At 43.5% G+C, this 22,818-nt stretch overlaps 2 protein-coding genes across 4 annotated transcripts; both read left to right on the top strand.

Annotated features, from left to right (window-relative positions):
* The first annotated feature begins 2,032 nt into the window (after positions 1 to 2,032).
* Positions 2,033 to 14,952, top strand: hjv (hemojuvelin BMP co-receptor). Of its 2 annotated transcripts, XM_080895792.1 has the most exons (6): positions 2,033 to 2,880; positions 3,327 to 3,572; positions 6,985 to 7,035; positions 10,094 to 10,213; positions 12,728 to 13,266; positions 13,637 to 14,952. In XM_080895792.1, the coding sequence occupies exons 4-6, from the start codon at positions 10,135 to 10,137 to the stop codon at positions 14,261 to 14,263; spliced, it is 1,245 nt and encodes a 414-aa protein (XP_080751918.1). In that variant the 5' UTR covers positions 2,033 to 2,880; positions 3,327 to 3,572; positions 6,985 to 7,035; positions 10,094 to 10,134; the 3' UTR covers positions 14,264 to 14,952. The 2 variants fall into 2 exon arrangements, with proteins under 2 accessions (XP_080751918.1, XP_080751917.1); XM_080895791.1 differs by lacking the exon at positions 2,033 to 2,880 and having other exon boundaries at positions 3,347 to 3,572; positions 12,722 to 13,266.
* A 138-nt stretch (positions 14,953 to 15,090) lies between these two features.
* Positions 15,091 to 22,136, top strand: LOC308405290 (uncharacterized protein). Of its 2 annotated transcripts, none has more exons than XM_080895814.1 (5): positions 15,091 to 18,345; positions 20,817 to 20,965; positions 21,079 to 21,138; positions 21,335 to 21,454; positions 21,763 to 22,136. In XM_080895814.1, coding segments are annotated over exons 1-5 (456 nt in total). In that variant the 5' UTR covers positions 15,091 to 18,344; the 3' UTR covers positions 21,889 to 22,136. The 2 variants fall into 2 exon arrangements, with proteins under 2 accessions (XP_080751940.1, XP_080751939.1); XM_080895813.1 differs by having other exon boundaries at positions 21,760 to 22,136.
* Positions 22,137 to 22,818: the final 682 nt, after the last annotated feature.

The following is a 22,818-nucleotide window of genomic DNA, read 5'->3' as shown; positions in this document are numbered from 1 at the left end:
TCAAAGCGGCCGCATGCGCAAAAGAAGACGTCACACACAACGCGCTCTGTTTAGACCCAGAGCAACAGTATGTTTGACTGATGGCCTTAATATAAAGACTTCGGACTTCACGTTTCCCAGTTTTTGCTTTAAGTTATTTTGTTATTTACATAATGATGTAAATAACCTAATAATGATCCTTATTGCTGTTTGAGAGGAGCGCTGCTTCAAAGGATAGTTGCAGATTTCTGTCAGAATCTGCAGATTATACAGAACAAAGAAAATGTTCACGTTTCTCCAACGTTGTCTTACCAACAGTTTCACCGGATGGCCAGGAAGCGTTCGCGATGTCTTCTCCGGCGCTGATAATTGGCGTCTGTCTTGTGTCAGTGACATAAAAGACGGATTTAATGCGACATGACCATCAAACAGCAGTCGCTTTCTGAAACATCGGATATGTATCGGATTCAGCACCACATACGAAAGTGGCAGATCGGATTTGAAAATATCGGATTTGTGCCGTTCACACTGTCACACCATGATCGGATAGATGGTCGCAGAGGGTCAAAAAAGTCGGATTGATGCGCTTTCGCCTGCAGTGTGAACGCAGCCTTAGTGGCATCACTGAAGGCGCCTCTGGTGCCATGTTTTGCTAAAAAGAAATGTATGGACTGCAAAATGTATTTAGGAACAGGTGTGTGAAAAAGAGGCGTTAAAAGAATCAGCCTTTGTTTTCCCAACAAGCTGTTTGATATCACAGCGACGCAAGTGCAGCCTCGTCTCTGCCGCACAGCTTTGCTGTCACTCTGATGACGTAAAGGCAGCGTCACTCTAATGACGTGAAAGCTGTCTGCGTCTCCAAACAAACTAAACACTTTGCTCAGGCTAAATATCCACCACGTCTCATCGTTGCTCTTAAGCTTTGGGAGCTATTTCAGTCAGGCGGCCTCATCACTGGAAATGAAACGATAAAAGCTTTTTGTTTAAGCTTTTAAACTTCGTAACAACGTGGAGGACAAAACTGTGGGTTAGCTCGTGATTTGTAATCTACCTCGTCTCTGAGCTCCAGCGCTGCTTTTGCTCTCTCGCTGGCCTGGAGGGGAGGGGGCGGGGTCGTGACCCCTGGGCCGGGGAGGCCGGGACGAGTGCAATATTGGAGGGGAGATATGACAACAGCGCACCACATCCCGGACCTGCCCGACCCCGGGAGGAAACTCGCCACACACCCTGAAACGCACAGCCGTGTTTCCGTGACTACAGAGGATATTACATCATAGCTGACATTGTTGAACAAGCTCATTTTAATAACCTCGTAATCCTAATCTCTCCTCAGACTAAACCCTGATGCACACTTTGCTTTCAACACACAAAGTTTGGATTACTGCATGTAATAATAGTAATTGTATACAACTCAGAAATGCATGCATCTGAGTAGCAATATTATGCAGTATTATTTTGTTTAAAGCTACACGTTAATTTTAAGATTGTTGTACATTTATCAGGTTTTATTTGTTTGTTTTTAATTTTTAACCAAACACAAAACTTTCAGCTGCCAGTAATACAACTTATAACTTATTTATCGTCCATTAGTTATCATGACTTTACAGAAAGTTACAGGTAAATAAGAGAAAAGTAAAGTTAGGATTGCGATTCCGCATGTGACACATAAGGGATCTTCACAGGATTTATGTGTGTGTGTGTGTGAAGGTTACACACGTCTTTCTTTAAAGTTGTCTGTGGAACACATGTCGCTATCTTTAATTTATTTTAAACGGTAACACTGAGGAAAAACACAGCTGAAAACAAGTTTTACACTTTTGTACCTTGATAAATACACTTGTACTTAACAACTTGTTCTTTTAGTTAAACATCTTCCAGCGAAAGATGTTATAAAAACTAAATGAACATGTTATACAGAAAATGATGAGTTTTATATTCAATGCAAAAAGTCATTTTCCGATTGGACATAAACATTTATAAACATTTAGCCATCACAATTATATTATAACAAACTAATGAAGTAGAACCCCCCCCCCCCCCTAAAAATGTAGAGCAGCCACTCAGATACTGATGATTAAAAAGCGTTTGATAAAAACGCACTTTTTCTGGCGGGTATAGAGTTTCCTTTCAGCTGTTTGTGATTCAGCTGACCCATCCGCGGTTAGGAGCTCCTGGATGTCCTGGATGTTTAACATTTCGCCTCTGAGGTTCACAGAGACGCGAGTCATGACGAGTGTTTAAAAGGTTCCGCTTCTCCCTCCTGACGTGATTTTACCAGATCATCGTCACATGCTGACGTGATGAGTTCAGGTTCTTGTGATAAAAGCGAAAACGAAGAAGAGCTCACCTCTGTGCAGCCTCCCTCTGCCTGTCCATGTCGCCTTGTTGTTTCAGGTCTGTGGAGGGTCCCAGTCAGTCAGTGCTGGTTTTAATCCGAACCCCCACCCACACCCACAAACCCCCACTTCTAAACACTAACAAAGGCTCTGGGAGCTGCTCAGTGAGGCGTAGAGGGGCCCCGCTTCACGCTTAAAGGGCCAACAACTTAACCTGGGAAGCCCTGCGGCAGCGTCCATCTGCACTCGCTTACATCCTCGTTCACACTCGCAGAACTTCACCCAGGGCCGATGGAGCAGGAGCCAATCACCTGTGTTTACCTGCAGACGCAGTGTTTGATTGTAGCTCCCACCTGCCTAAGCTCTGACGTCATCAGCCGCAAGTCTGAATGACGATGACATTAAAACAGCAGCAGGTGATTTTCTGCATCCTCAAAGTGACAGTGCTGCCCCCTGCTGCCGCTACGTGGAACCGCGTTTGCCCCCAGCACCACCGGCCCTCCCCCTCATTACCCTCACAGGGGTGGCCTGTTGTGTCCCCAGCTAGCTGACCCCCTAGCAGCAGGTATGTCTACATTAAAACACTTTATACTTTTTCTTCCTCGACTAATCTGCATAATAAAGATATCGTACTCCATATGGTTAATGTTAAAGCTTACTTTAAAATAAAATGTATTTTAAACACTTTGTACTGTAGTAAAATTATACTTCTTTCACTGCATTGTACAAAAAGAAGCTTAAAGTCTTGTGCAGCCACTTTTCATATTCTACATCTAATGCTCTATCTACATATGTCAGCCACACATATGCATGCTTATAAAGATGTGAAAAAAGGAACAGCAAGTAAAACAGCAGCAGGATGCAAATAGAGTTTGACTTATGGAGGTCTGAAATATAAATAAACTGTCGCTGTGTGTGTGTGTGTGTGTGTGTGTGTGTGTGTGTGTGTGTGTGTGTGTGTGTGTGTGCGTGCGTGTGTGTGTGTGTGTGTGCGTGTGCGCGCGAGGACAGTTGTCGTGCAGCAGGTGGTTGTTGCAGACTTATTTAGGAACAACTGAAGCTCCCAGTGTGAACGCACCACAAGTTCCAGACCAGGACCTGGGGTGGGTCGATCCTCAGACACTAACCTGGACTGAGTCTGAGATCTGAGTCGAGTCTAGGAGAGTTTTGGACCGAGACCTTTAGCAGCAGGTTCAGGAGCTCGGATCGATTTCCCTTCGATAAACTGCAGACATGGACGGACAGAACCGGCAGAAGGTAAGAGACAAAAAACAAAGTACATAATTAGAAAATTACAAACTTGGATCAGATTTTTATTATTATTTGTTAGGATTTTACCTGAGGCTGTATCGCTAATTTACCTTCAACATAAAGAATATGAAATCATTGTGTGTTTTCAGCAGCATTTGAATATTTATGGTTTAGTATCACCTCTAACACTTCCAGACGTCACAGAACAGAGTTTTTCTTACACTGAAGAAACCACCTACATGTAGTTTTGGACTGTAATATGAATTATGGAAAACTTTTTGTTCACACCTCTAGCAAATTTCATTTCAGGCTCTAAAAGTATAAAAAATATAGAATTATGTTTTTCTTCTTTTGGCTATGGTAAATGGCCTGTATTTGTATATCGCTTTACTTGGTCCTAAGGACCCCAAAGCGCTTTACACATCCAGTCATCCACCCATTCACACACTGGTGATGGCAGCTACATTGTAGCCACAGCCACCCTGGGGCGCACTGACAGAGGCAAGGCTGCCGGACACTGGCGCCACCGGGCCCTCTGACCACCACCAGTAGGCAACGGCTGAAGTGTCTTGCCCAAGGACACAACGACCAGAGCTCAAACCGGCAACCTTCCTATTACAAGACGAACTGCCAACTCTTGAGCCACGATCGCCTTCATGGCTTAAGTGAGACTCTTTGTAGTTTCACCATCACGTTGGTGTAATTGTTAAACCCTGACACACTTTTTCACTTTTTGTTTGATGAATACAGTCTCGCAGAAGTGAATTCATGTGGTTTAATAATTAGCAGCTGCTGTCCAACAGAAAACACTTTAGTTACGCGATTTCACTGTAAACTGGTTGCGTGTGATTTCGCAGCACACCACAGTACTGCTATGAAAGCAGATATTGTCTGACTTCTCCAGAGTAGTTCCCCAAAGACTTTATTCAAATTATTTCTGTTTATTTACCAAAAGTGTTTTTAGTGCATTTGTCCAACAACAAAGACAAGAAAATTTTAATTACTATATTTCTTAATATTCTTATTTTAATCATGAGTTTTAAGGTAAACTGCTTTGGCGTACTTTCATAAGACATTTTATTCATTTGTGTATCACCAAAATGTACATTTTGTCAACTGCTTTTATTGTGAAAGGCAAGAACGTGAGGAAGCTTCTGGTATAGATTAAGCTGTGCCCCAACACAGCGGGCAGCTCTCTAACCCTTCAGTGTTGCTTTCTCTGTGCAGAGAGTCATTCACCCTGTTTCAAAGTTAGTGGCAGCTAGTAATGCTCACTGAGACGAGAGACACTGAAGAGCACAACAATCACATCCTTTGGATTTTTAAACCCGCCGGTCACACAGACGTTACTCTGATGGCTATTAGAGGGTTGGTAAAGGTTGCGTTTTACATTCGGACACCAGCGATGAAAACGTGAGAAACACGAACAAATTACCTGTGACTCAGCCTGGGTGGAATTCTGTGACCAGTATGACCAGTGAGACTCATGCTCAAAAAATATTCCCAGTGTGTGTGTGTGTGTGCTCATACATATAAACTGCTCATATTGTGTGTGGGTATTTATAAGCCTGTGTGACTGTAACTCTGCAGAGCAACTGAGGTTTAAATTTAGCCTCACACTCCAAAACACACACACACAGTCACGTTTGCATTACTGGAAACACAGGACGCTGACCAGGAGCATTTGCAGCAGACCTAACGTTGCATATTAATATTAATGTATCGCATTAGACCTTAAACCGAGGACACACCTTCAGATTTAATCATTCACCTTATAGGGACTCGCTTATCAACAGGAGGTCGAGTCCTCACCATGCAGTTGTGTAAACAGACGAGTACAACAAGCTCACACACACACACACACACACACACACACACACACACACACACACACACACACACACACACACACACACACACACACACACACACACACACACAGCTGTTAAAGAGGGCTAAAGGTCAGCTGACAGCTGTCTGTCACCGTTCATGCTGGTCATTATTTTAAAGGACCAGTTCAGTGTTTTTATATAAATCCTTTGATTGACTGAGGATCAATTTCAAGCCCCCAAAGCTCAATTTAAAGACTGGAAATGCTGGAAACAGCCGGCATGCTCCCTGTTCAGCGTCACATATTTGGAACCTACCCGGGGGCCCCTGCTGAGGCCCCTCATTCCCACATTCCCAAATGTGTGTGTGTCCCAGTAACCAACTCCAGAGAGCAGTCTGGTCACCTTTCTGTAGTCACAGCCTTAGCGTCTCCCGGTCAGACCTGGTGACACCGTTATTCCTTATTTGCTGCTTTTATGAAGCACTGAAGTAGTTCCACATTTGTGCTGACTTCATGTGTTTGTGGAGGTTTTTGAACAAACTAGTTGCCTTCAGGTTGATCTGTGGTGGCAGCTAAAACCCAACGGAACAGGCAACAACATCAATCATTTATTGAGGTGTTCAACGTATTTTTGACACTGCCTCCTGCTAACAGCACACGGGGACGACGTGTAGGCGACGGTCCGCAAAGTTCTGTGTGGAACCATCGCAGTAAGCCCCGCCCACTGACCGCTGCTGTTTGTTCTGTAGGAAAAAACACAGACAAACAGACAAGAGTCCATTTTACAGCGCAGAGAGAAAAAAAGGAGGCAGGTTGACCTGAATGAATCACTCGGGCTGAATATTTATCGTTCTTTTATTAATACTTAGATCTGCTTAACTTGGAGGAAACTGCAGAAACAGGATATTTAAGGATCTAAAGTAATTTTGTTATTGAGTTTATCAGTGAGGACCAACTCTGAGCAGGTAGGCCTCATATTAAAGCTTCTGACCAAATTTCACATCTTTAACTTCTTTATTCCACAAAAACTAGCGTGAAACAGATAAAAGTGATAAATCATCATTAATTAACAAAAGATAATCAGTTGCTTACATTTTTTAAGCAGCATTTGCATTGAACATATAAATAACGTTAACAGAGAGAAATGGGACAATAAATGTGGTTTGGAGAGAACAGAGAAAACAGCTGTTTTTAGCCCCTCCCCTTCAAGCCAGCAAATCAAATGCCAACAACAGTTAGCTCACGGGTGAGTAAACAGAAAACCCCAACAATCACACGATCCGTATGAGAAAGCGCTTTGGCATCAGTGGGAACCAGACTCGGGGAGGTCCAGTCATCTGCCAGAGTGTGATATAAATCACAGACTGGAAAAACACGTTTAATAATAAAAATGCAGACAACCAAAAACTACACAGACAATAAAAGAATGTAACAGGAATGGAATCCATGAACGTCACAGTCTACAGTGAAAGTGTCGGTGCAGCTTCGGCTAAGTTGACCATGACATAAAAAAATCAATCAAAGGGTTGAAAAAATGTTAAAGAATCGTTCAGGTGATCACGAGTCATGTGACATTTGTGTGTGCAGGTTTTCTAATGGCTCCTGGAGAAGAAGGAGGTTCCAGCGAGCATCATGCAGGTGAGCTGAAGGTCCCGATGGTGGCGCTCTGTCACATCTGTGTTACTGTGAGAAAACAGTCACACGATTCCACAGAAAGTCAAAAAAAGGAATGTGACTCTTATGTTTTATCCTCAGATGTGTGAATCGCTGTTTGAAAAGATCCGTCTGTATATTTGTTTAGAGGGGGGGAAACTCACACCGAAGGCCCCAAACATTGTTGCACAAGGCTCAAAATGTGTTGTTTTTTTCTGCTGTAAAAGTCGGGACACTTTCACAGAGGAGTCTTTGGTGGCTGACTCACAGTACAGGAACTGGTCATTCTTCCATTCCTGAGGTTTTCATGAATAGGATAAGATAACTCTTTGTTTCTGTTGCACAGTCATGCTTAGCACAATAGTACAATGGAACTGGAAAATGTCCCACGCTGGCATAAGCACAACAAACACAACAGAGGAATTTAAGTGGATTTGTCCAAGTGCAAGAAAGGTTTGAGCAAAAAAAGTAATGATTTAATAAAAAATAAAAGAGTGAGTGAAAGTTTATTGCACATTATTATTGTTATTGTTATTGCCCACCCAAAAAGTCCAGGGATCTAGCCAATCAGGTCAGCTGTTAGCATTGATTAGGGCTGTCGCCCTGTTGTAAAAGCTGTCCTTGAGTCTGTTGGTCCGGGACCTCAGCAGCCTGAACCTCCAGCCAGACGGCAGCAGCGTAAACACCCGCTGTCCTGGGTGTGTGCAGTCCCGTAGGATGCTGCGTGTCCTCCTGAGACAGCGAGTGCTGCACAGGTCCTTCAGGGAGGGAAGAGGATGTTTTGGGCCATAATAATGATCCTCTGAAGTGCCTTTTTGTGTGCCATGGTGCAGCTGGAGAACCACACAGATGCAGGATGTCAGCACACTTTCATGGAGACGATCAGGTCAGAGAGGTATAATAATGGAAAATGCACAACATGAGGAAAGACGAGGAGAAAAAAGAACTCCCCCCAGACTGAGCTCCAACAGGGAGATCAGTTTGAGAACAGAAAAAAAAACACCACAGCGCATACAAAAAGCACATGACTATCATCTGAGAAGCTTCTTCAGTTCTAAGGTCAAATGGTGGAGAGTCCCAGATTTAAACCCAGTGGGAGTTTCCCCCCAAAGACGGACAAAGGACCCTCTGATGATCCTCCACCTAATCACATGAGCCAAGGGGTGAAAATGGGTGTGGGTCACAATCAGGTGAGCTCATTGTGAAACCTGGCCCCACCCTATCATGTGAATTCCTGAGGTCAGCTGGCCCAGGATGTGAGTGGGCGTTAAGGCGTCTGGGGAGGATCTCAAAACTGGATCATAGATGGCAGAGAGTTGGTGTCGTAAACCCCGCCTCTGTTCAAAGATGGTCGCTCACAGTGGACATAGATGCTTCTTTCACTCCTCTTTCAAACCATCTGTCCTCTCTGTCCAAAATGTGAACATTGGCATCCTCGAAAGAGTGACCTTTGACCTTTAGATGCAGATGGACTGCTGAGTCTTGTCCTGTGAAGTTTGTGTTTAGGAGTTTTGTCTTTCGGGTGAACCAGTTTTTGTCTGAGTGTGTTGCTGGGTCTGAAGTACACCAGGATGTCGTCATCTTCTTTTCTGTGCATCAGAAGAGAAGATCAGACACCAGTGAGGGAGGATAAGAACGACAGACTCAACAACACTGTCATCCCCTATGTAGCCGGTGTATCAGAGAAACTCAGGAGAGTTTTCTCCAAGCATGACATCCCAGTGCATTTGTTTTTTATGTCTATCTGAATTCTTGTTCACATGAATAGTTTATATAAAAGATGTCCAACTCAGAGACAAAAAGGCTGAAAGGAGGGATTCATGCCTGGAAGTAGGGCTGGGCGATATGGCCTAAAAGCCATATCGCGACATAATTTGAAGCACGTGCGGTAACGATATATATCGCAATATATTCTTTTCTTCTGTATAACGTATTTTCCACACTATAAGGACTTAAAATCCTTTAATTTTCTCAAAAATCGAGAGTGTTCCTTATGTATGAATTCTGGTTGTGCTTACTGACCTCGAACCGATTTTGGCTGCAGATTTTTGAAACTAATTCAAACGTACAGCTCTGCTGTCACTTCTAACATAAAGACAGGAAACTAAACAGCAGTGGGTTTGCAGGGTTACTGAAGTTGGGCTAGCTGGTATATAATGTTGTGCTACGTGATTGCTAGCGACACAGCTATGTTAGCATAACATTAGCACAGTGAAGCTGGAGGATGAAGCCAACTTTTTTCCACTCGATAAAAGTTAACGTGCGGGATTCTGGTGGTCAGGGACAAATGCAATGGCATAGCAGGATGCTGTACACGGGGCAAACTTCAGTCAGGAGAACAACTGAGAGCATTCATCCACAATACGAGGTTAGTCATTAATATAGTGCAACTACATGGGAACAGAGCAGCTGCGAGAGAATTCAACATTAATGAATCAATGTTACGGAAGTGGAGGAAGCGCAGTTTTTGGCTTTCCCCACATTTCAAAAGTGCTTCACCTCTTTGCTATGACTGTCGCCCGCCATAATTTGCAGATGATAATGGTTTTAGCCGCTGCGATGCTTTCAACCAAAACAGGCGCCGCTTGGTGACGTCATCAACATGCGCTATCGGGATAGAGCGATATAGTCAAAATCTCTGTCGTTGGCCAAATTTATATCGTTTTTATCATATATCGTGTATATCGCCCACCCCTACCTGGAAGTCAAAATTATGTTAGTGACTGGTTTCAGTCAACCACAGAATTAATACGAACTCTGATGATCAGTTTTAAAGAGAATGATGATTGCAATCAGACAGATGAACTCATGTGCAGTGAAATCACTGATGGACTGTAATATTTAATTATCACATGAGCCTGCCAGTGAATCATGCTGAGTAGCATCATGAGAGGGGAAGAGAGGTACCAGTTCCCACTCAGAGCATCATCATGATCAGAAATCCTTATCAGAGCAAACGAACCAGCTCATTTACAAGTGGAGGCGGGTTACAGGGTTTGGCTGCTAACAGGTGAGTGTGGCACATGTCTGTGGCATTTTTCAGACTGGTGCTGATTGACTGAACGACCTGCTGTGAGCCTGCTGATGGCGCTCTGGGCTGCCTTGCTGTGGAAGTGCTGGATCCACTTGACTCTGCTGCTCATCCAGGTTTCTTTACCTGAAGGTACACACACACACACACACACACACACACACACACACACACACACACACACACACACACACACACACACAGAGATAAACAAAAGACTGCCCAGTACATTACAGACAAAACAGGAGAGTTCTTCATCTTGAGAGCCCAACAGGAAGTGGAAAGCCATTAGCGATAATAACCACAAACTGTTATTTTGATCCTTTAAATATTTATTTGCCAACATGTAAGAATATGGATTTTTAACCAGCAGCCTTTCAGCTGAGCATTAATCAATGCATGTCTCAGGTATCAGTCTTTAGCAGCAGCTTAGGGCCTTCAAAATAAAAGCTTCCCATTAGAGAGACAGAGTGCCAGTGGATTCTTAAAAGCTTGTGTTTTTCTCCTGAAGATTTATTTTTTGCTAGAATTTTCGGACTTTCCGAGCAACAACACCACTCCACACCTGCTCCAGAGCAGACTCTGTCATAGATCAGCATGTATGAAAGCACCACCTGCTGACCAGTTCTCCCGAAAATAGCAGAATTCCTGGAAGATCCATCAAACACGGATGTATGGCTGGAAATGCATCCCAAACAGTCTTTGTCTTAGATGCTCAGATGTGTCTGTATGCCTGTTGTTTTTTTAAATTTAACTGCAAGCAGTAAAGAGTTTTAAACCGCTGTGGTTAGCAAGAAGGTCTTGGGTTCAAATCCTTGTTTTGTGTGGCATGTACGGGTCCTCTCCCAGCCCCACAGTCCAAAGACATGCAGTTAGTGCGGTTAGGTTAATGGTGATTCTATACCAGGGGTCTCAAACTCAAATGAGCCGTGGGCCGCTGCTGGCACCGTCATCTCATTGGAGGACCACTTTAGTGCTTAAGTAGTACAAAAAATCAAACAAACAAGAAACCACCCACTGATATTTCCTGAAATGTAGTGTTTTGTTTGTTTGCTTCAAATAAATTTCAAATATTGTATAACACGACAAAACTGCAAACGTGAATTGTTTTCTCACTCCTTTTCTCAACTAACTGAAGCCTTTCACTGGTCCACCAACTAAACAAAGCTCCTTCTCCTCGTGGCAGCACTTCTATCATTTTGTTCGTACTTAACAAAATAAAAATGCAGACATCAGTGTACACATTAATCTGAACTAACACAGCCAATCCCTCAACATGTTTGTACTTTACTGTACCTCAGACAGGTGCGCGGCTCCGAGCCATAGTAAATGGCCTGTATTTGTATAGCACTTTACTAGCTTTACTAGTCCCTAAGGACCCCAAAGCGCTTTACACATCCAGTCATCCATCCATTCACACACTGGTGATGGCAGCTACATTGTAGCCACAGCCGTCCTGACCACCACCAGTAGGCAACGGGTGAAGTGTCTTGCTCAAGGACACAACGACCGAGACCGACAACCTTCCGATTACAAGGCGAACTCCCAACTCTTGAGCCACGATCGCCACGGTAGTAAAGAGACCTCTGGCTAATACGTCGGGCTCGTAGCTGAAAACTAGCTTTACTTTGTTGTCTGGGTCAACTTTGCTAGCGAGAGACAGAGAGAGGCGTTGAAAGGCTGCTTATTGTTTCGGAGGAAAACACGAACACAGTGTACAGTCGAGTCTTAACAGCTTACTTACAGCTGGGCTCGTCAGGCTCTCTTCTTGGCTGCAGGTTATTATTATATTTACATGCTTCCAGCTCCCGTTTCTGCTCGGTGACAGCTCGTACTTTTCCTTCTTCTCCCTCCCTCGCTCACAGACACATAACAGCAGTCCATGCTCCCTGCAGCACGGACTACACTGCCCATGCCTGTAGCACTCTGCTCATATTGCCTTCATATTAATAGAATTTTTGAATAATGATTAAAAAAATATTTCTTCACACCAAGTAGAGGTTAAGGGAGCTGCAAGTGACCCGCGGCCGAGAGTTTGAGACCTGGACTGTCCATAGGTGTGAGTGTGAGTGCCCATTGTTGTCTTTCTCTCTCTGTTAGTGATGCGACCTGTCTGGTCTATTTACCATTTACCAAATCAAATTTCAAAGTAAGCTAGTCCTACATTTGAAATGTATTTTTATATTTATTCTTCACATCATTTCAGTCCAGAAAATGCTGAGACTGCAGTATTATTGTATTACAGGCTCCTGGAGACTAAACTAGGAAGCCAGTTCAGTACACCCAGGATAGCTTTTCCTTATTTGGCTTCACTTGCATGAAGCTGGTTTTCAGCAACCTCCAGAACTGTGACGGTAAAAGTCTAAAAGTCAATGTGGACGTGGCAAAACTTGCAGTTCCAGTGTCCACTTGTGTCTCCAGGGTCAACCCCGTATAAGAAGAAGCTACTTTGAGCTTCTCCTTTATTCACAAAGGATTGCCACAGCAGTTCTGATGTTCTCCCTGATGCAATTCCAGAGGGATTTGTATCTCCTTCCAGAATTTGCTGATCAGGCAAATGTGAAAACTGCTGCATGGTGGGAGCCCTAGTTCGAGTGTCCGTAAGCCTGTTTATGCTAAACACTTTCTCCTTCTTATCAGTTACAGCTTCCTGTCATATCCTGAGGTGTAACTCGGATTTTGTGGCTGCAACGCTGGACCTGGGCAGCAGCAGTAGTGGCAGCGGCGGCGGGGCAGCAGGAGGAGGAGCAGCAGCTGTCAGCAGGCAGGCGGCGAACGCCGGTTACTGCAGCGCCCTGCGCTCGTACGCCATGTGCACCAAGAGGCTGTCGCGAGCGTGTCGTGGTGACCTCGCTTACCACTCTGCGGTCCAAGGAATCGAAGATCTGCTCATCCAGCATCGCTGCCCCCGGGTCGGGCCCACGGCACAGCCCCGGGCCCCCCCTGCTGAAACGCTGTCGGGGGACACCTGCCTGTATGAGAGGAGCTTCTTCAGCAGGGAGGGGCAGACACCCGAATACCTGCACTGCAGCGTGTTCGGAGACCCGCACATCAGAACTTTCAACAATGACTTCCACACATGTGCCGTTCCGGGGGCGTGGCCTCTCATTGACAATGAGTATCTGTACGTACAAGCCACCAGCTCACCAGCCAGGGGAGGCATGTACGCCACAGTTCTCACCAAGGTGAGTGCTGACACTTACAGGAGCAGTCAAATGCACCATCAGCTTCTCATGTAAACCTCAACTTACGGTCAGGGGGGGGGATCCGAGCAGAGGGTGAGGTGGGGTACACCCTGCATGCCGTCAGTCTGCTGCAGGGCTGACCGATAGAGCGCCGTCGCATTGTGCTCAAACTACAGCCCAGTGCACAAAATGCAGTTTACTGTGAAAAGAGAGAAATGAATGTCAGACATGCTGAAAACTGACAAAATGTCCCAATAACAGCAAATAAAAATGTAACAGTGAGCAGAAATAAACATTTACGACCCCAAAATGAAAATAATCACAGAGCTATTATGGAAAACGGCATTTAACGTCTTCTTTTTCCTCTCAGATCACCATCATCTTCAAGAACTGGCGTCAGTGTATCGACCAGCAGCTGTACCAGGCCGAACTGGACAACGTCCCCGCCGCCTTCGCTGACGGCTCGATGTGGAGCGGCGAGTGGCGAGGTCATCGCAGCCTCACGGTTCGGTCTCTGAATCCCGGCCGGCACGCCGAGATCCGAGCGGTGCACGTCGGCACGGTCTTGGTGGTGCGTCAGAGCGGCCGCTCGCTCGGCCTCTCAGTCCTCTCGCCACGTGGCGTCGTTGAGGCGTTCAGGCCTGAGCAGGACCTCCAGCTGTGCGTGTGGGGCTGCCCCCCCTCCCAGAGACTCAACACGCTTCACCCACCACCATCAGACCCTTTGATGTCCACCGCCATCAGCGCTGAGGACCACTGCGCGGCTCTGCTTCCAGCTCGAGACGTCTACTATCAGGCCTGCGTGTTCGACCTGATCGCCAGCGGAGACCTGAACTCCAGCATGGCCGCTGTCAGTGCACTGCAGGATGCCCAAACCATGATCCCAGACAGGGAGGGGGTTCACCTGCTGCTGGTTGGATCTGCAGGGCACACACGACCTCACCTCACGCTGCTGCTGCTGCTGCTTAGCATTTTGGGAACTCTTAGCAGGCCCTGAGAAACAGGAAGTGACCTCAGACTGTGAAGCTGAAGGAAATGTTTGGAAAATTTCCCAAACACAGCACCTGGAAGAGGACCTAAACGTGACGTCCCAGACGCTGACATCACTGCTGACACCTGAAGCTGGTTTCATGGTCCCACAGAGGAAGCTCCCGTGCGGGCGTGGCCCGTCTGCCTGTCTTTGTGCTGTTGTTGGTCCGTTAGCTAGCCACGGAGAAAAGTCAAGCTCTAAAACACAAAGAGCTGAATTGAAACTGAGAGTGTCACTGCAGCCTGTTTGTTTCGCTCTTTGAACTTTATGCTACGGTTCTCCCGTTAAACTCTTTTTTCACTCCCTCTTGTATCCAGACCAGTCGACATTAGGCAGTTACTCACATCATGTAATTTCAGCATTGCGCTACATCTTGGAGGACTGCATGGAAGTGTGTCTACCGTGGATGAAAACCCCACAGAGACATTTGTGGGACCATAAAACCAGCAGATGGCGTCCTGATGGTGACAGTCTGGATGGAACGGAGCCGCTTGGAAACTTTCCGGGGCCGCAGACTTTAATCGGAGCCCCGAATGTTTGTGGATCACTGCAGCTGATCCAGAACCTTAAAAAAATCTGTGTGCAAAAGAAAAAAGAAATTCATTTAGCTGCTAATTAACAATCTGATAATAAAGATTTCCTCGTGAAATGTTGAATAGTTTGTGATTTTGTTTTATTTTGATGTTCCAGTGCAGTACAAGAGCACTTCGCTCTCGCTCTGCAGGCCTACTTGTTGTTCCTAGAGTATTTAAAAGTAGAATGGGAGGCAGAGCCTTCAGTTTTCAGGCCCCTCTTCTGTGGAACCAGCTTCCAGTTTGGATTCAGGAGACAGACACTATCTCTACTTTCAAGATTAGGCTTCAAACTTTCCTTTTTGCTAAAGCATATAGTTGGGCTGGACCAGGTGACCCTGAATCCTCCCTTAGTTATGCTGCAATAGACGCAGGCTGCCGGGGAGTCCCATGATGCACATGAGTAGTTCTTCTTTACTCACTGCATGTGATCTGAGTTATTTTTCATCTCTGGCTCTCTTCTGCTGCGAGTCTTTGTCTGCTTTTACTATTTAGACAAACGGCATCAAATGAAGTTCAGACGAGACAGTTTCAGCTGCTCTACCACCATGAACTGAAATGTCCTGATGCAAAACATTGAACCCAAATTTCCATCAACTCCACTCCTGATGTGTTTGTGGCTGAATGAGGACCCAGGATAAAAAAGAAGCCCTTTGTTACCCCGGTTCTTTTTTTTTACTGTTTGTTCAGTAAACCTCCCCCGGAGCTTGGAGGACTGCACTGCAGTGTGTCTACTTTGGGTGAAAATCAGAAGCTCTATTTCCTGAGAAACCTCAGGAAAATTAATACCAGATAAACCTTTATTAGTCCCACGAGTGGGAAATGTTTTGATCACGGTTACAATTTAAGAGCAGCAAAGATTAAGAAACAGAAGAACAGCAACAATAGAATAAGATTAGAAATAATATCATACTATACAAAACAAAATAGAATACATTAAAAATAACATCCGTCAAAAGCTGCCAGTGTCCTGCTATCGATGTTTATCGAGAGCATCCTGTGCTGCTGCCTCTGTGTGCGGGTCCCCAGCTGCACAGCAGGAACTCGGCTGTTCCTCTGGAGCAACACCCAAATGCAGCCATCAGGCAAAAGATACAGGATCTAAATAGCAGCTTTGAATTACAAGTCATTTCCTCCAATTCAGTCTCACAAATACTGCGCAGACATCGTGTTTATGACTCTTGCGTATTGGATTCTTTTGTAATTATATTCAAACTGTTTCTCTTGACTCTGCAGGGACTGCACTTTATTTTGTTGACAATAAAGATCGTTTAAATCTTCCTGTTTGCAGCGCAGCAAAAGCGATCCACAGTAAATTCACCGAGGAGATCACGAGTGTGGAGACGCAGACGTGCTGTCGACATCTCGTTGTCTTTCTGTCTCACTTTGGGTTTTTTCTAGCGACAGAGTCTCTCTCTGCTTGCTTTGCATCTTTTTGTGTGTCTTTGGATTCTTTCACGTTCCCGGAGGAGCCACCAGCCGAAGTGCTCGCACACAGCTGCAGTGGCCTGAAAACAAAGAGAGTGTAAGAGTGTGCTTCAGTGTAAGAATAGCAGGGGACAGGTCCTGGTCACAGAGGCAGAGACACACGGGGTTGTTATGTGTTTGTCTGAAACATTATGAAGCTAAAAGCCTCAGACTTCCAAAGAATCACATCCAAGCAGGGAAAATGACGACATGGCATTCCAGCAGCCTGAAACGTTTCCTCTACAAATTTAAATGTAATTTCATCATCACTCAGATCTGATTAATCGCTGAATCAGAGTAATGTTGAACAGAAGTTCACAGCAAACCGAGCAGGATGACTGAGTGAGCTGCATCACGTTCGTGCCCACCACAAAAAGCTGCAGTAAAAGTGAAGTGCTTGTAAACCCTCATTTCCAAGGAAAAGCTACTTTAAAATCACAAAGTGAAAGGGAACGTGGGTCAAACAACGTGACTCACCATGAGAAAACAAAGACACACAATGAATTAATAAGCAGGCTGGATTATTCAGGGGTTATTCAAACAGTCAGCAAAGTCCTGCGAGTATAATCCAGGATGTTCATGTCAAATGTGTCAGTTTAAAAAGAAAAATGGTGACACTTTTATTTTTCTTCTTCATAATTTTACTTCATTTGTTTTTTTAAAGATTTTTTGTCATAATTTCATTTCAGGCTGATGATCCACCTTCATTTAATCAGAAGTGAACATGAACCTGGACCCAAATCACCCTGCAGCCATCTTTCAACACTTACTGTAAGTTTTCAAACTGTCTCACAAAGCCGACAGCCCTGCTCCTCGCTCTCTTTTAGGGGAGCGCTGACGCAATCCCAAGCTGAGACATCTAATCTCTCCAGCATTCCTGAGGTCTTTTCCTCAGACGTATGACTTATTTCCAAATTTGGATCCGCTGAGCCTGCAGGTGTTCATTCGAGGACTGAAAAACTTCACGACCGCCCAAATGTTCATTATTTGCATAAAACAGCGCTCTGATCACATTTTTGGTGCTACTGTAGCAAAGCTCTGCAGACACTCCTCTACTTGTCCTCTACTTGGGGCAAAAATTCCTTTCCACTATTTTTCAGCTCCCTATATGCTTTTTTTTACTATTAAAAAGCCCTAAAGGCAACTTTTTTCCAGCTTCATCATTTCCTGTGATGGTGACTATATTGTCGTGTATATGTAATACATAAACACGCTCCATCCATTCTCTTCCGCTTATCCTGTTTCAGCTGTCTTAGGGCGAGAGGCGCGGTACAGCTGGACAGCTCACCAGCCTGTCACATAGACGCAGACAGCCATCCACACTGTGCCGCCTGCACTTAAACACTATTAATAAAATAAATCCCTGCATGCGTGCAGTGTGAAGTGTTTTTGAATGTCAGTGACACTAGAAATGCCAGTCCACTTACCAAGTGCAGCAAACAGTGGTTTGCAAAACGTGTGAATGAAATGTGTGAATTTTAAGGCTTTCAAATATTGTCCAATCAGCATTTTCTCTGAAAGCATGTCTTTATGTGCCATGTACGATATTCTCTACTAGAAGAGTGAAAAAAGTATTAAAGTATTGTTTTCCTTTTACATCCCTGTGCCTGTGCTTTGTGGTTATTTAATGTATGTATGAGTAAGTGCCTCACTACAAGTATGAAACGCAGAGTTATTGTGAAATGTGAATAATAAGGAAGATCAGGAAATCCCCTTATTTAATGATGTGATATAACGTGCAGGCAGGAAACACCTTCAGTGTAACTCTGACTCAGCTCTGAGAGTCTCCAGATTGTCCTGGAAAGTGACTTAGCAGAAAAAAAAACTGATGTCAAACCTTCTGAGAAGCGAGCCGACGGCTTCCTCGGAATCTGCTTCAACACACGACGGACGGAGCTTAAATATGAGCATCAGGAGCATGAAGACCTCACATCACAGCCTCCACAGGACAGGACCACAGACCAGAGGAGCAGGGACCAAACTGAAGTCTGGACCATCACAGGATAACAAGTCAGTTTTAAATGTCTTCCTTACCTTTGCTTACCTTTTATTTCAAACATTTAAAACTAGTATTCTTGATATTTTTGCACCATTTTTTAGAGTTTGTGCTTGAATTTCAATATTTGTCTGCCAACTAAATGCATGTCTATTCCCAGCAGCTGGGATAAGCTGCACAGCTAAACATCTGCATGCTTGAACAAGCAGAAATACCTGAAATGAATGTAAAAGAAACAATGGCAAAAAGGAAAGCGCTCGAAGGTAAATCAGGAGAATGATACAGAAGGGCAAAAACTAAGAATTGATTTAATGGAGCTTATTATTATTATTATTATTATCTCAAAAAGATGCTGTCATGCACAAGAAGTGTGTGCAGTTTTCCCAGTGACAGGCACTGTTATATAAAGTATGTGAGATCTTGGTGTAGTTTGAAATGCCCTGATCGTTGCTTAGAATAAACATTAAATGAAAATATGTGATACAGTCATCAGTGGTCACCTATATGTGCAAAGTGGTTCCATCAGTTTTTGGATTCATGATGACAAATAAACTGGTTTTCATTAGCAAATATCTGAGGCTGCTTTGATTAGAAAATGATTTAAAGAAAATAAGAATATTGTGCCACCAGTGTTTAAATGCACACTGAGTTGGTGTTTGCTGTGGATTCTTGGAATCTCATTGTGGAATACGAAACGAATTATTATTTGAATGAAGTCTGAAAAAGGCCGAACAGATTCTTTGATTTAGGAGACATGAAGTTTGGGGAGAGTCAAACTTTGACTTCGTGACTTTCTGATTTCATTATTGAGCCTGGAATTACTCAGATTACACGATATATTTTATAAGCCTGACACTGAAACTAAAAACTAAAAAAAATTCTTTCACTTTAATTTCCGCAGCACAGAAAAGTTTGTGCTTTTCTTTTGGTGGAGTTTTTGCAAAACACTTCAGAAATCCGACAAATAATTCCTCTACACTTTATAGATTTATGGTTTATTTGGAAGGAGGTAAAAACGTCCATTTGCTTTGTATTTTTCCACTTTTTGTGTTTTGAATATGAAGCGAGATTAAAGTTGGTCTTTTTTAATCTGACAGGTGCAGCAATGTCACCGAATTATTTTTTAATTATTTGAAAATTTCACATTTACTAACAACCTGACGGTGAGCAGAGCAGGGGTCCGCGGGTCGTTGTGACCCCGCTGACCGATATGTCAGGGTGATGTTCTCGCCAGCAGCGCGCGTGTGTGCGCGTAAATTGCGCACAGAACGTGCCCCTCTCTCTGTGGTTCAAGACCAGGTGCGCAGAGTCCGCAAAGGTCTTTCTATTTCACTAAATAAAACTACACCACAAACTAGTGATGACAAAAAAAATGTTTTTAAATGATATTGCGCATGAATAAAATTCAACAGGAAACGTCCTTAATTTATTCTTTCTTAGTTTGGTCAAATTTAACTCCCACGTACCCTTAAACAGACGCATGGAGCGTGTGTCGAAATCTACATTCTGATATTTCTTCCGCTCGCCACGGTGATGAAACAAGCAAAGGCACCGAAACTAAAAACAACTAAACACTAAAGTAAATGAAACTGAACTGAAAACGAAACTCCACAAAATAAAGCAATGAAAGAAAAAACTGAAAATACATTACAAGTATAATATGTTCGATGTCTGTTTTTCTGCGCGTAAAGTTAAAGTCGAGTGAAGGACGAGCTGAGAAAAACACATTTTAAAAAGCGCAGCGACGGAGCAGGTCGATCAAAAATAGTCAAAAAGCGCCTGTATGTGCTGTGACTGTGTTTGAGGGTTCACCTACTTACATTTGTAGTCTGAAGAACTTTCACTGCAGACAAAGAAGGTAGAGAAATTTGAGCTTTATAACAGTCACTATAAACTTGTAATTACCACGATATTCGAAAAATATGCGAATGACACAATATGTCCTAAGAAATCGTTCTCCCTTTTTCTTTCCCTTTAATTTTGTAGTTATAGATTTAAATTCTTTACAGCTTCAGTCTTTAACTGAAGGGAGACAGCTGACAGACAACACTTTGTTTTTATTCATAGGTAAAATAACGTCGTTGAAGTAAAATGTTTTAATGTGTGGGGGACACAGGATAGCGTGACGGCCCTACACGACCCGGGGAGGGGTCTCATTCCCATACTGAATTAGATTTAAACTCCACCACTGACAGTAAAGTATTTTTACAGTATATCCTGTTCACTGTGAGTCATTAGTGCCTAATAGACTGTTATCACCCAATAAAGCCAAAGACATCCTACGGAATGTTTGTTTAGCAGAGTCATTCGTGAAATGGCAGCATCTGTTTTTAATATCTCCATCTCACAGCCGGTGGCTGACCGAGTCAGCGGTCACAGGATTTTATGTAAAGCCCACAAACACCCCGGTTATCTCAGGGTCAGGTGGCATTAACAAGTCTCGCTTCTGCGGTTTGAAACCAAAGCCCTCTTCTTTCTGTTGCAGTGCATTGTGAGTACCTGCTCATCCTGTTTCTTGGGGGTTTGGTGGAGCTTGCTGCAGGTCGGGCATTACCACCAAACGCTGAAATGAAGAGCATCGTTGAGGACCTCCACGGGGCGCTGGAAAAATACAACAGCTACTTGAAAGAGGATGTGAGACACGAGCCGTGCAGGCGTCCACACAACACGCTCTTTGAATAAATGTGCATTTTTACCCATTTGAAACAATTTAATGAGTCTCGCTCACACCTGTGTTTTTGCTGCAGGCGCATCTGAAAGGTCTGCCATTTGAGCCTTGCAAAGAGACGCCTGCTTACCTGAACCAGGTACGACTCAAATCATATGTCTTTATTTAACAGCAGGAGGCACATTAAAAATCCAAATCCAGATTAGATGTATCAAAATAATTGTTGCTATTACACAATAATAACACACAATTTCACTTTGAACTTTGACATGTTGTGTGAGATGCACTCAGCAGATTCAAAGCTCATTTTATTTATTGGTCCTTGTTTTGGTCAGAGCACCACGGTGGCCCACAGACTCACTCAGTATGAGCAATGCACAAAGAAGCTTCAAGATCTCCTTCCTGACATCAGACACCAAGTCATCACACACAACTACGAGCTGCTGCAACACCTGGTGAGTCTCTGCATGCTCATTGGCTGATTCCAACAAATACAAAGCGCAGAAAAGAAGGAAGTAAATACTCGCAAATTTAAAAAGACTGATAAGAAGGAAGATTAAAGCAGAGTGGATGAAAGGGTAGGAGGGTAACTGAGTTACAAAGAAGCGAGGAAGAAAAAACAGCTCAAAAGCAAACAATGATGGAGAAGATCATATTGTTATGTTGTCGTCATTGGGATTGTTTTATTATTAGGAAATTAAACAGATTGATTAGTTTAATAATTTTATGATATGAAATATGCTTTTTCCTTCTTTTTCAGAAGGGATCGGAACAGTCCTCTACTTCCTCCCCCCCACTCACCTCCTCTTCATTAGAGTTTCACGTCAAACTAAAATCCATGCAGTGTGTTGACTGCTGGATCCAGCAGGTGGCAGCACTGCGCAGATAACGCAAACACTCGTTCGCCCTGCCATCTTCACGGGGACCCTGTGTGACCCTATTCAATAACCAAAAACCTGACCCTAACTTGAATCAAAGACAAGCCCACTTTCAGGATTTGACACAGCAACCAAAACGAGTTTGTTTCTCCCTCTGAAGCCGTTTCCTCTCCAAAAGTTGATTCTGTTCATCTGGACGTTTTCAGCGGGAGAATCGTTTCATCCAAGTGACTTCTGAAGAAACGAGAATGCATCAAGACGATAGATTATATATATATATATATATATATATATATATATATATATATATATATATATATATATATATATATATATATATATATATGTGTGTGTGTGTGTGTGTGTGTGTGTTCACACTGTGATACTTGGGAAATATCTGATTTCAACAAAGCCAGCTAATAAATACAAATAATAATCACAGATGACTCGCCAACCAACCGACACAATATCTTACAAAATTATCATATATATTCTGTTTTAATATGTAACGTGTTTATGTGATAGACGTAAATACACACCACAGGTGTGTATTTACAAGATGTAGATTTATCACAGCTGTAGTTCTCAAATTATTTATACCATATTCATAACATTTATATTACATTCATGCATAATTACTGGAGAAAAACATGTTTTTCCTCAGCATAAGCTCTGCCCATGTTTAACTTTAATGTCAAATTATATCTTTTTGTTTAAAGGCGTTTGTTTCGGACAATGTGATCCTCTGTGTGAACACCAGAGGGCGCTGCCAGCGAATTTTTGTACTGTTGTATTGCTACAGATGTAAATAGACATTTTCTTTCTCAGAATATTGTTTTTAATAAACTTTTGAAGAAGAGAAACATTTCTGAGACTTGTCATTAAATTCAACAGCTGCTGAAATTCCAATCACATGGAATTTCAAATTCAGTCACAGAATC

Source organism: Rhamphochromis sp. 'chilingali' (assembly GCF_963969265.1).
Source record: "Rhamphochromis sp. 'chilingali' genome assembly, chromosome: 11".
In the NCBI taxonomy this organism is placed as follows: Eukaryota; Metazoa; Chordata; class Actinopteri; order Cichliformes; family Cichlidae; genus Rhamphochromis; species Rhamphochromis sp. 'chilingali'.
This window is presented reverse-complemented; position numbering and strand designations above follow the sequence as displayed.

Excerpts from the sequence above, each read along its gene's own strand:
- hjv (XM_080895791.1), top strand. The coding sequence starts at position 10,135 with ATGGCGCTCTGGGCTGCCTTGCTGTGGAAGTGCTGGATCCACTTGACT. Across the intron at positions 10,214-12,721 it reads CCAGGTTTCTTTACCTGAAG|TTACAGCTTCCTGTCATATC; the intron begins GTACACACACAC and ends CCTTCTTATCAG. Across the intron at positions 13,267-13,636 it reads ACGCCACAGTTCTCACCAAG|ATCACCATCATCTTCAAGAA; the intron begins GTGAGTGCTGAC and ends TTTTCCTCTCAG.
- LOC308405290 (XM_080895813.1), top strand. Across the intron at positions 20,966-21,078 it reads ACAGCTACTTGAAAGAGGAT|GCGCATCTGAAAGGTCTGCC; the intron begins GTGAGACACGAG and ends TTTTTGCTGCAG. Across the intron at positions 21,139-21,334 it reads CGCCTGCTTACCTGAACCAG|AGCACCACGGTGGCCCACAG; the intron begins GTACGACTCAAA and ends TGTTTTGGTCAG.